Below are 13,558 nucleotides of genomic sequence, written 5' to 3'. Positions count from 1 at the left end.
ACCTAGTTTAAGTTTTCCTCTCAAGAGTTTTGACCTATAAATGAGTGAACAATTCAAATCAAACCCTGAACACACTGTAACACACCCTGGTTTTGTTCAATCCACCAGCAGAAACACCTCTGACTTTGTGTCAGGTGGCGGTACAGGCTGATGTTAGACAGATGGACACCTGACAGCACCGGAGCCGCTGCAGTTAGCCGCTCAGCAAAGATGTGCAGGATTCATTTGTACAATTTAGTAACAATTTCAGGAAAAAAATTAATCAGGAAAAAAAAAATGACGTACAACAAGATGCAGTTAAAATTATTTTAAGAGAAATATTTGTCTTAAAAAAGTGACTGCTGTAAAAAAAAAAAAGACAGCAACAATAGTCACTCCTTGGTTGATTAAAATGACTTTTTAATGGGTCTAAATGTGAAAAATGGACTCATTTTAAAACCAACCAAGATATAAATGGACGAGAAAAAAAGAAAAAAGGAATTTAAATATTTTAATACAATATTAAGAAAATGCAACTTTGCCTTGAGGTTAGGATGGTCCTTTCAAACCCATGATTTCTACGACATGTGACAAACAACAGCCAAATATAATAAAACAGCCCACAATTTTTGTAAGAACTAGATAAATGGAAGCCTAACTGCGAAGCAGAGTTTGTCCTCACAGACAGGTAATTATCACCGTGACACGTCATGGAAGCTGATTCCCAATCAGCCATCAGCTGTAAAACACAGACTCTCTGACAAATTCAATAAATGTACTTGTTTTAATTATATTACCAACCTCAGTAAAAGCTGATGGATGCCCATTTTCTCCATCAGCACTGTGCTCTCTTACTCTGTGGAGTACTGCAGCTTATCAGAAAAAAATAAGTTGTTTGAAGACATTTTTTCCTGTAGCTTACAGATTTCAAGAATCTCTCTTGTTGGGACAATAGGGGCTTGTCAGAAGTTTTCAGCATGATAAATTTGTCTATAGTTTTTCATTTCAGCCCAAAGCCGGCTGCTCAGATCTGGCTTATTTCTCGTCAAAGTTTTGAGTAAAGCCTTGTTTAAAACCAAAGTAAGCAGTGACTTTTTTTTTTACCACAAACAGCTGGCTTCCACTGTTGTACAGAGAAAGGAGATTGTCTGGTCCATCCCTCTTTAAAAAATATAACTAATTAAAATAAATGAAAGCCACATGCACAAATATATCACCAATTGACGGTTGTTGAACGGACGATGGCTGATGGAAAGTTTTTAGCTTATTGGCCAACTATAGCATACATAAAAGTCATGGCATGCAAGGGATATTAGAGGTAATTTGATTTCTCTTAAGTTAAAGGGGAAAAAATGACGCTCACAGAGGAGTCGCAATATATTAAGTAGTGTACAAGTTTGCACCTGGCGGAGGAGAAAAACTGCCAGGTGCCACTGCGCTGCGACTGCTGGAGACTAGTCGGCAAACACCAATCAAGAGGGAGTCTCTTAAAAAACTGCTCCAAATCTGCCTATCTTCATTTCTAAAGTCTACTCTTGCATGACAGGACAAAACTAGATAAAAAAATAAATAAAGTGTACTCCGGCAGACTCAACCATAAACATGGAGGCAGCTGCCGAGGTGAGTACAATGTGGGCGAAGGTGGACAAGAAAATAATGTGTATGACCTTAAATGCAGTTTTCCAATTTGTGAACGTGAAAATAGGCTGATTTTTAAAACGCAGCCACACAGCTCGCTGATCGCTGGGTTGCAAACAGACTACAACAAAAGATTTGACCAGTTTTCTCACAATTTTGAGTCTCCAACAGTTGCAGCCCAGTGAAATACTACCTTATTTTGTGGCCTTTGGAGCTACAACAGAACATGATCATATTATGTCAAAGATATTTTTATCACCACCAAAAACACTGAAGAAATCGGATCAGATAGCTCTAACGTTATGATTGGACATCCATTGTGCCACTGGGAAATTAAAATGAGGTCGATATGTTTCATTTATCGGCATTATTGTTTCTTCGTGTCTCTCTTTCTACTGAAGACACTGGAGGACAAAAGGCTCCGGTGCTCTTCACTGACCCCTCCCTTTTTTCTTAGCGTCAGGGGGGCGTGGCCCATCGCGTCAGGTAGCCAGCCGAGGCACCGCGGCTTGTTCCACTGCAGCATTAGCCCCCGCTAGGAGTTAGCAAGCTAAAGAAACGCTGTTTGATATTGGGGGTAAAAATGAAACGGAACTGGTTTCAAGGTTGAAGTAACAGCAGCGGTGTGGGAGCACTTCAGATTCAGCAAACCGCTGAACCTTTGCGAGCCGGCATCTGGCTTTTGTGCTTTTGTCGTTGTTCTATATAAAACTAATGATTATTTTTTGAAGGGCAATTCAGTTTACAGACTTCATAATCTGTACTGTTTTGGTTGAATGTAGGTTTTATTTCTATCTTTTTTTTTTTTTTTTAGTTTTTATTCAAGTGCGTTCCTTGTTAACGGAGGCTGAGAGTCCATTTTATTTTTGTTTTCCGTTGTTTTGTTTATTTTGTGTTCCAGTTCCAGTGTTAAGAGTTCTTTTGAAAGTAGAGTTTATTAATCTTTGAGAGGTGTACTTGCATTATTATGTTATTATCACTGCATTAGTTTAAAATGGCCTCCAAACAATATTATTGTTTATGGCAATAATTTCTGAGACAATTAATTGCCCAGCAACATTTGTTATCGTGACAGGCCTGTGTGACAAGTGAATACAGATGCATTAATAATCGTTTTGTAATCGCATTGCAGCTCTTTGAATCATAATCAAATTGTGAGGAGCCTAAAGATTCCCAGCCCTAGTTTCCAGCAGAGCAGAGAAGGGAACCCTACTGTGGAATATCAGAGGTATTGGAGCTTAGACCACTGAAAATTCAAATGATTACTTAAAAGAAATGAAAATAAATAAAAACTCCACAGTAATTTTTCACATACCTGCATGCGAGGAGGAAACGGGGGTTCCCTATGACTCCAAGGAGCCTGGTCTGGCTGGTTGCTCCATGGCGGCTGCTGGTCAAAGGAATTCCATGATGGAGGACCAGGGTCAGTCCCTCCTGGCCCACTCCAGGAGCCTCCTTCTCTTGGAGGACCTCCACTCCAATTTCCTGGTTCCCTCTGTTCATTCCACATGCCCTCATGGCTGTTCCACGGAGGGCAAGGGGGAGGGGGCTGGTTGGGGTCAAAAGGAGGCTGGGAAAGGTCAAGGAGTAGAAAGAATGTGAGTATTATCAAACAAGACACCCTAAAGATTCTGTACAAAGGTAAAGAAGATTACACAGTCTGTGAACATGAACAGAGTTGACTTTTTTTAAGAATTTGCATCAACATATTTTCAGTCCAACTGCCTTGTATTTCCTTCCATAAGTACCTTTAGACCACAAGGACCTTTTCATAGATCTAACCACTGTGAGGCAGTTCTGAATCATTTTTTAAGCTGCAGAAACCGTAACCATTGGCCGATCATACAAATAGTTCATTGTGTACTTTCTTTGCACAATAGGAAGCTGTGAGTAAACCATGACCATTTGCTGTTTATACAAACAGTTCCTTTTGTACTTTCTAGGAACCTGTGAGTGACAGGAGATGTGACTGGTCTAATCATAAACACAAGTTACCCTGCTGTGAATGGTAAGGGTACTGCGTGAGCAAAGATGTGAAAATATAAATGCAAACAAAATGAGACGTTTGCTAAGATCACTCTATGGAGAGCTTCTCAGAGGAACTGGCTGATGACACCTTACGGGTCCTAAGTACCTTAAACCAGGGAGGTAATAACGACAGGCAGACATGCACACAGTCTGGGAAGGGGATTTGTATATTTCAAAGACTATTTATCACCTGTTGCCAAAAGGCATATATGGACATTAATCTTTTTGCCCATGTCTGTCTGCTGTCTGCCTGTTAGCAAAATATCTTATGAACCACTGGACATTAGATGTACATCTAAAACTGATTACCTTTTGGAGTCAATTAAATTCAAGATGGCCGCCACAGCTAACTGACATTTTCCACCACAAAATGGCTATAACTGAGTCAGTTTAAAAGATATCGAGTTAAAATTTGATGTGGTAGTAGCTGAGAGACACTCACAACACATACTCGAGAGTGTGACATCTCAAAATATCGCATGAGATTTAACGTAAAATTATTTTCAAGGTTTGATCAAAGCGGCTACAACTAAGTAATTTCTCAACTTAGGATGATCTTAAAACATTGAATTTTAAAGTGCTTGATCAGCCAGTTACAAGTTCTGCTAAAAATCTGCAGTCAGGTCACCTGTGAGCATTCAGTGTAATCCCAAAATAAACCCAATGTAGCAGTGTGCCTCTTTCCACTTTTTGTTAATAAAGGCGTCAGGGCTTACCGATGGTACATTTGTCATTTAGAAAGATTTTACCTCAACTTCAGTAAAGGTCTGATATTTCTGCCTCCAGAAAAACAACTGAAAATCTTTAAGCAAATATAAACATTTTCTGTCATTTTACTGATTTAGATTAGAAAGAAAAGAACCATACAGAGATTATAGAAAAACTACGCTTCCACTTATGCTCTCACACACCCACAAAGACCTGGGTCTTTACCGGCTGGTTGGGGTTCCAGGGTCCGACATGCTGGGGGTCAAACCATGCAGGCTTGTTAGTGGGGATATCTGACTGTCCACTGGAGTTTTTTGAGTCCTGTGGTCTGGCTGCAGAACCATCAAAGTCCCCAGGAGGTGGGCCGGACATGGGAGGCTTCACATCTCCTGCACACAAAAGACACGCAGTGTTAAACTGTAGTAGTTATTTAGAAATTATAAACCTTTAAAACCAGCTTCAGCCGGTTTTAATTTTTCAAACATTTTCACTAAATGTAGCACATTTTTCTTCAAAACAACTTTTTTTTTTAAAGATTGAGAGCTGACAGGCCCATAATTATCTGCTAGACTTTTCTTCTCCTTTTTTTTAGCTCGTTTAAACAGACTCACCACAATCCTTTTCAGGGAAGGTGTAAAATAAAATTGTGTGTGTGTAAGCTCTATAGAGTTAAAAACAGAGAGGGAGCACTCGTCACGTGATCACGTGACTCAAATGGGAATCAGTTGTCTTGTTGTAGCAGCATGCCTGAGTCGTGTGGACGTTATAACTGCCTAATACCCAATTTGACTTTTATGGCTTTTAACATAAGATGATTTCAAGGTGTTTTGGAATGGTTTTCTTCTCACCAGCTGGTGTGGTCAAGGGTGGGGCTTTTTCTGAGTCAGCAGGGGTAGCTATCTGCCCCACAGGAGCAGACTGAGACTGCTGCTTCAGACTGGTAACAAACTCTTCGTGCCGAGTCTTCAAAGCCTGAATCTGCTGCTGGAAGGCTAGCTGGATCGGCTGCACCACTGCAGCATACTCTGTTATCAGGGAAGCCTGAGGCACACAACAAAGGAGAGGTCAGAAAGATGGCCAAATCAGGGATTCACACGCATGTCAACATGAATGACAAACACATTGACAAATATTTTTAGACAGAAGCAAAAACAGGTGCAGCTCTTTCAATGTGGAAAAAAAGCTAAATATGTTGTTAGTAGGGACAAATGACCCTAGTTTATTTAGACAGTATCTCAAAACAATCAATTTATTTTTTGCTCCTCCTCTTTCTCCAACAGGTAAATAGATAATAGTAAACAGATGATCTGGGGCCTCATGTACAAAGACATCAGTGAATTCCCTACTGAAACATGCTCAAATTGAAAAAAAAAAAAAAAAACCCAGCATACACAAGAAGTATAGAACTGTGTGTATGCATGAATCCAAACACAGTTCCTTTGTACAGCCAGACACCTCCCCTGACATGCCTCCATTTAAATAGGTTTGTGTAGGTTCTCAGTCTTCTAGGACATGGCAAATCCTTAAAGTTAAAAGGGTTTAAAAAGGGAAATGGGCATGTTTTCTTGTTGGTTGAAGATATTTTGCTTCTCATTTGAGAAGCTTTCAGACTGAAATGTTCAAGGTTGTAAAGCTTTAACCTGCATGAAATGCTCTGTATATGCGAGCTAAATTAACCTACAGATTGATCCCATTCCCCTCTCTCCTGAGGGTCATTAGTGTCTTTGTCAGCCTGGTCCTCATGAGAAGAGTTTTAGTCACAAGCATGATGGTGTGAAACTGACTTTGTAAGTTCTAGAAAGCTGAAACCTGAGACTTCCCTCCCTGCTTAAAGTTGGGTTTTCTCATTTGACATAAATGGCTTCCTTCATCCCCCCTCTCAAACCATCTGTCCATCCTCTCCATTCTTCTCTGTGACTTTTTTTGCGTCCTTTCTTTGGAATATTAATAGTCTCTTTAGGGGGCTGAACAAATCTGTCCATACTAAGATACTTTGAAGTTTGTAGTTGTAATGTGATAAAATGTAGAAAGGTTAAAAGGGTATGGAGACTTGTTCAAGGTGCTGTATTTCAAACTAAATCCTGTATTTAATTTCACATAAAGAATTTACATTTTGTTTTTTCAATGAAGAACAAATAAATAACATTATTTTATTGGTGTACAATTTTATTTTCAAACTGGCAAGATTCCCCAACAAAGTTCCAATCCTAATAATTTTTTCTCTTAATGCTGTTTCTGCAAATGTAGCATTTATAAATTTAACATCTCGGATTTTAAATTGACCTCAGGCTTTTGCCTTCTTTGCAGATAATTCTGAAGTTAGTGCTCTTTAGTACTCAATCAAAACTGGTTTGGAGAAAACAGTGTGGAATTAAAACGTGACCCCCAGAGTGTGACCAAACATGTGATCAATACGATTCTGATTCCAAGACTCTCTTGATTTTTTTCTAGTCTCTCACAAACACAGAGAAACTCCCCCAAATAGTGCAATATGAGAGCTGAATAAAACTGATCTTTGCCATTTGAATGACCTGTGGTCTGATTTCCTGACCTGGTACTGGCCAATGCCCAGTGCTGGGTTCTGGAGCTGCTGAATGGTATCCTCATCGAAGTAGCCATTCTTCTCCCAGAGCTGCAACAACTGTGAAGACACAAGAGATGAGCACTTAGATGGAGAGACCTTTGTAACTTAATCAGTGTTTGCTGATGTTTATAGGAGGTTCACACAGTCCTGCTGTGAGAGAGCGTTGTGGTTCAGGTGATAATGACTATTTACCCGGGTGATCTTCTGCTGCTTCTCTTCCTCTACAGCCAGAAAGCTGGTACAGTAGATGGGAACAACAACTTTCTGCAGCGCTGTCAACAAATCCTTTTGCTGCTTCCTCTGGCTGTGAGTAAACAAAAACACATCACAAACATGATCCACTTTGTTTTTGCCTACTTTAGTTTCTCTATACATGTTGTTTCATGACACAACCAAGATTCAAATGTTTGCGTCATAGCATTACTGTAGTTTTTACTACTACTTTATTTATAAAGCACTTTAAAACAACAGTAGCTGTGACAAAGTGCTGGTACAGATAAAAATCAATAAACATTCAAAGTATTGAAAAGATAACAAAAACAATAAAACGCAATAACAGAAGTAAGAGCAAAAGTCTCAACATGTGTTAAAAGCCAAAGAATAAAAGTGTGTCTTAAGAAGAGTTTTAAAAGTGGACATTAAAGGGGCACTTCTGACATGTAACGGCAAATCGTTCCATAATTTGGGAGCGGCAACACTAAAAGCTCTGTCTCCTCTGAGCTTCAGTTTTGACCTCGGTACCTCCAGGAGCAGCTGATCAGCTGACCTGAGGCAACGAGCGGGACAGTGTGGGTGAGCAGCTCAGAGAGGTAAGATGGGGCAAGACCATGTAAACATTTAAAAACAAATAAAAGAATCTTAAAATGAACTCTAAAATGCACAGGCAGCCAGCGGAGAGAAGCCAGGACAGGGGTGATGTGCTCGAGCAGCAGCGTTCTGGACCAACTGGAGACGCCTGAGGGAGGGCTGGCTGACTCCAAGGTAAAGAGCGTTACAGTAATCAAGCCGAGTTGTAATGAAGGCATGAGTTACTGTTTTAAAATCTTGTTTTAATTATTCATTCAGTCTATAACATGTGAAACTCACATTATAGACTGCAAACTCAAAAAGCAATTATTATGTGCCCAAAATAAAGTCTTTAAATATCAGTCCAAACCCAAACATGAAACTCAGAACATTCAACCAGGAGGCTATCTGCCAGGATGGAAAGTTACACTATTACTTCCATGAGTGATGTGCATGTGAAGGATACCAGTGATGGAGGACGTCGTTCGTTAAGTAGATGAGGTGTAGGCGGAGTTCGAAATGTGCACCATCAACAGTGATGCGGTTGCGAAGATGTGACGCCATCAGTTCACAGTGCTGCGGAGACTTGGCATTGTTGAACATCCAGTTCTTACCAGCCTGGAAGAAGACGCATATCAATGAGAAGTAAAGGGTTTTTGTTTTGTTCATGCTGTACATTAGGATGGTCACTGAGACATGCTTACAGAGATGGCGTCTTTGGTGCAGGTGTCAATGATTGGCTGTAACAGGTTGTCCAACTCTGTGATGTCCATCTGAGTTTCCAGCAGAAGCTTCTGGGTCTGCTGCTCCATGGCCAAGGCAATGGCAGCAGTTACTTGTTCCTACATTCAGAAAGGTTGTGGAAGAAAAAAAAACAAAGAACCAAAACAAAATAAATTTAAATCTGCCAGCCCCTAATCTTTAAGTGCAGCATGTGTTATCCAAGAAATTCTTCGCCTTAGTTCGCAATTAAATTTGGCAATGACTAGTTCAGAATATCTTGGCACAGCTCATCTGCAGATTATTTTAGCTCCAATGTTTGCTTTATTGTTCTCCATGGCTCAACTTCCTTCTACAAACTTACTCCATTGCTAACTTACTCCACTTCTGTCGACTCTCGTTTTTACAGCTTTTAGCCGCAACTTTTTATCAGAAGAAGAAAGGATAAAGCTGGATTTGTACTCTGCGATTTATACTTTGCGGAGTACAAACTACAAACTTTGCAACGTTTCATTTTTCCCCTGACTACTTTTTTCATCCAGGGATTATTTTATTGACTCAAAAGCATACAGAGACTGTCCGAAATGTATTTGTCAATGTTCGAATGTAAACAAGCGACTCAAATCTGTTGGTAGACTTTTGGGAGAGAATGATGTCTATTTAGTGGTTATTTTTATCAGAGATGATACACTTATACAAAAAAATCAAACCAAACACATTAAAAGTTGTGTATTGGCAGCTACTATGGCTTTAAAATTTATAGCCATTTTATTGCCAAAAACTTAACAAACCAAAAAATCCCACAAAATACTGACCTAATGTTAGATTAGTTGTATTAAGACATTTGTTTATTCTTATCGTTACAATCAAGCCATCTCACACTGAGATGGGCTGCTGTATCGCGGCACAGTGTCCCCAGCTATGAGGCCTGCCCTGAAAAGTGTTTGGATTTTTGAGTGTTGACTGGCCAATAAAAAGCTAATTTCTTGGTGCATCTCTAACTAAAACAATTCACCTTCTGGCATTTTTAAATCCTCCTCTTCTCTATAGCTTGGTACCTGTCTGAGTGTATGCAGGTGCTGCTCCTGTTGCTGCAGATTCCACTGGCTCTGCTGGATGAGCTCATCAACAGGTGGAGCAGCTGGTGGAGGGATCGGAGGCGGAGCCAACAGCTGTACTGGAGGAGGAGGGATGTCGACTACATCTTTGGCACCAGGGATGAACAGATCTACAAAAACAAGAACCAAAACAGCATTTTGAAGTCTGAAGGGTTGGTAAAAATTGGTTTTGAGGCCGAGAGACTGCAGACCTGATGCTCAAAACTAAAGATAATGAAGTAGTTTGTCAGTCATGAACACGACAGAAACAAACTTAATGACCCTGACTTTTAATAGTTACATACGGCAGGCTGATGAAAAGTTCTCAAATGTGCATACAGTATTAAAACAAAACTCTGCCACAATTTCTGCTATATATATATATATATATATATATATATATATATATATATATATATAAATCCACTAACTGAACAAAGGCATGTTGTGTATGGTGTTCTAAAAGATGGTGTTTACTTAAACCAGTTCTTCAACTACAACCCCTGGCAAAACTTATGGAATCACCACTTTTGGAGGATGTTCTTTCAATTGTTTAATTTTGTATATAAAAAAAAATTCCAACTTTTATGAACTACTGCCACACAAATGATTTTAAAGGGAGACATCTTCAGCTACAATTTCACTAAAGTCAGGGTTTTCTACAAGGTTCACACGACAGTTTTCAAATAAATAAAATTTATTGTGCAATTTTAAAATCATGAGATCTTGTTATACTCCTGTGAATACCGTATCAGCTGTGACTTCAGTCAGAGTATGGAGATTGGAGAAAGAGGCAAAAGTCTTCCTCCTTTCCTCCAGGTTACGCTAATGGCTAGCCAAACAAGGGTCCATTTTATGTAGTTTTTCAGGTACTGTATGTGTGCACAATATCTGTAGTCATTTTTGTGTTTGCTAAGATTGATAAGCTATGGTGGCCATCTTGAATGGGACTGGCTCCAAATAATAAATCACTTGTAGATGTATCCAATGATTACTTTGACAGTTTCAGTAAAATCCATCCACTGGTTCATGACATTTTTTGCTAACAGACAGACATACCCGGTGCACACACTGGCCTGTTGAAGCTCTTTTACCTACCTCAGTTTGGTAAAATACAACTTACATCTGAAAGGTCTAATAAGCTAAAAGGATATCTGAACACAGCTTGGCCCAAAGTGGATCACTGCAGTCTTAAAACTCAAAAACTCATTTTAAGTGTAAAGGTTTATACCATTTTAAAAAATTGTGGTCTCAGTGCATCCCTGTTGGAGTTGTTTTACGATAGCAGCAATCCACTTTGGTCTTGGGTGCGTTCAGACAAACCGTTAGCACGTCAGTCCTGTCAGAAATAAACTTTCTCCAAACTGAGGTCATTCAAGAGCTTTCTACGACAGATAAAATAGTATTTATAACTTTACACATAAACCCACTTTAAAATGGCCAAACTACTCCTTTAATAGAGTCAACTGAGTGACAACAGAAACTTGGATATTGGTGAACAAAGTAGCTCTGAGCTCAAAATAAAAGCTTTTCAGAAATATTAATAATACGGTAGATTTATAAGCTCAGTGAAGTTCCACATTTCAAGCAGAAGCACGAGCACCAGAAAATCAATCTGATCTTTGTTTGATCAAGGTGTTGCCTTTAAAGACTTTTACCCAACCTTTCACTTCTTTTAGCCTTTAGTTAGGCTTTTTTAACTTTTAGCTTTTAGTTTTTAATTTGCATTTTGCAAATTTTAGCTTTAGTTCTTTTACATCTCACTTTTAGCCAGTTTTCTGCTACTTTTATATAGATTATTAATTCAACATTTAAATATACAAAACAAAAAGAATAATCACAGAGTCCTAATGCACCCTTTTCTTAGTCTACATTTGTTTAATAATCTGAAACATTTAGGTGCAACAAAAAAGCAAAGCCAGAAGAAAGTTGAAATGGGGCCAATCCTCTTATTGCAGCGCTGTAGTTGTGGGGAGTTATTTGATACTGCAGATGTGTGCAGCTGAATAAGTATGAATGCACAGACTCGGGCTCCAAACAAAGAACATGGCAGTGCCCGTGAAAGCAGTGGGTTCTCTTTCTTTTACTTTGAAACACAAAAGTAGGTGAAGATGGGTTAGCCATTTTTATATAGTCTTTGATCGGAACACCTTGTTATGCATTGCTCAGAAATTGGTGACATAAAAGAGACCTACCCAAGTGGGCTATCATCCCCACTGCATCTTTACATTAGTTTACAAGTGTACTTACACCCTCAGGAGTCAAATCTAAACTAATAACCTGCTACTTTAACTACATACGTTGCTGTTGCTCCATTGCAAGCCTGCACTTGTAGTAGCTGAAGTATTCTCCCCCAAAGAGGAAGGAGAACTTTGGGTTGTCCTTCTGTTTCTCCATCGTCATCTTCTCAAACTCGGGTCCATTTCGAGCCACAAACTGGGCCAACTTGTCAATCACATTCCTCAGCTCCTGATCTGCCAAAGAAAAAGAGAAGGAAGCATTTACATCAGCCATAACTTATTTTAACTAGACATGCACCGATCACACTTATCTACGCTGCTTCTAATTTCAAATTTTTGTTAAGCTATGACTTACCAATTTAAATTTTAAGCAGTTCTGAGTTCTCTCTAAAAACTCTGATGACCAGCAGGGGTGTAACAGTATGTGTATTTGTTCAGAACCATGGGTTTAGATAGTCAGCTGTGTTTTGAAAGGCCAATCTTTGCACATTACTCCCTCACTAAAAAAGTAACCACCAAAAATCCCCCAGCATGAACTAGAAATTTGAAACATCAGCAGACAGACTCATTTGAAAAGAAATGCACAGTTTTTGTCCACCAGAAAACATTTCTTGTGGTGTGCTTTGCTCCAGAAAGAGTGGTGCTCGTGTACAAATGTTCATGTTCAGCATCTAAAAATATTTTCTTGCCACATTGTAGATTCCAGGCTGCCAAAAAAGAGAAGTGGATTTAGATTTACATGTTAGACGTTAACCATGTGTATGTCCTTAGCGTGATAAACTTGTCTGGAGCTTTTCATTTCAGCTCAGAGCTGCTTTATTTATCGGCAAAGGTTCTGAGTAAGACCTTGCTTAAAACCAAAGTAATTAATGACTTTGTTTTCTTTTTGTCCACAAGCATCCACAGTTGTACAGAGAATGGAGATTGCCTGGTACGCCCCTCCTTTAAAGAAAAAAAGAAAAACTCTTAAAGTCCCAAGTGCAAATATATTGCCAATCGCAGGTAGGTGGACTGATGATGGCCAATGCAAAGTATTTAGCTGAACACCCAACACTACTGTCCTGGGAGGTCCGTGTCGGGTGGTGATGATGACAAAGATGTATCCTTCGGTGTCTCGCTAGGCCGCAGTGAACTAGTGACAAATGTTTATTAATTTATAGTTGCAGTCCAACAAATGACATTATGTCACTACGACTGTACAAATTGGCTTCTACAGGTTTCACAAATCAACAAGTTTTATTGATTCTTCTTTTAGTCTAAACTGATTAAAGATGATGCGCACACACACACATCGGTGGAACAGCACTTTACTTAAGTGCGAAATCAGAAGTTGACATCAGCGTCGTTCATTTAAGCCAGCAGCAGTGGAAGTTTAAGAAACAGGAAAAATTAAACCCTAAATTTACTGCTAGCTCGCTGCTAGCGAAGTGATTTATATTACTTCCACTGCTTCAGAACGAAGGCGCACACATGGAGCTAAGGTACAAATAAATTTGCAGACATAATTAGCGTGAGTTCAAATGCTACAAACATGGCTAACGTTAGCGGTGAGGCTGATATAGCGTGATGCTGAATCACAGTGAGAAAAAAAGCGGGAACTGCTCACCTTCGGGCGGATTAGGGACATCCATGTTGTGTCGATGTTAAACTGAAACCATAAGCATCAACAAGTACTGATAATAAATATAAAATACTACTGTATTTTACCAAATGGTCTCTTACAATTACATTTGCGTTGCCCCCACAATACACCGGAAGTTCTACGCTCAAACCAGCGT

The 13,558-nt window shown here is 39.3% G+C and overlaps 1 protein-coding gene across 2 annotated transcripts in view; it reads right to left on the bottom strand.

The window, feature by feature from the left end:
- The window catches only part of LOC108246949 (calcium homeostasis endoplasmic reticulum protein), a 20,795-nt gene extending 7,237 nt beyond the window's left edge, over positions 1-13,558 (bottom strand). The window contains exons 1-10 of one of the 2 annotated variants that reach the window (XM_037981106.1): positions 13,387-13,558; positions 11,841-12,014; positions 9,502-9,671; positions 8,428-8,565; positions 8,190-8,341; positions 7,130-7,241; positions 6,905-6,994; positions 5,202-5,394; positions 4,579-4,742; positions 2,933-3,187 (exon numbers count right to left, since the gene is read on the bottom strand). In XM_037981106.1, coding sequence (XP_037837034.1) covers positions 2,933-3,187; positions 4,579-4,742; positions 5,202-5,394; positions 6,905-6,994; positions 7,130-7,241; positions 8,190-8,341; positions 8,428-8,565; positions 9,502-9,671; positions 11,841-12,014; positions 13,387-13,411 — 1,473 coding nt within the window. In that variant the 5' untranslated portion in view covers positions 13,412-13,558. The remainder of the gene's footprint in view (positions 1-2,932; positions 3,188-4,578; positions 4,743-5,201; positions 5,395-6,904; positions 6,995-7,129; positions 7,242-8,189; positions 8,342-8,427; positions 8,566-9,501; positions 9,672-11,840; positions 12,015-13,386) is intronic. The other variant, XM_037981107.1, reaches the window with a different exon arrangement.

This window comes from Kryptolebias marmoratus, linkage group LG18 (assembly GCF_001649575.2).
Source record: "Kryptolebias marmoratus isolate JLee-2015 linkage group LG18, ASM164957v2, whole genome shotgun sequence".
NCBI classification, from domain to species: Eukaryota; Metazoa; Chordata; class Actinopteri; order Cyprinodontiformes; family Rivulidae; genus Kryptolebias; species Kryptolebias marmoratus.
This window is presented reverse-complemented; position numbering and strand designations above follow the sequence as displayed.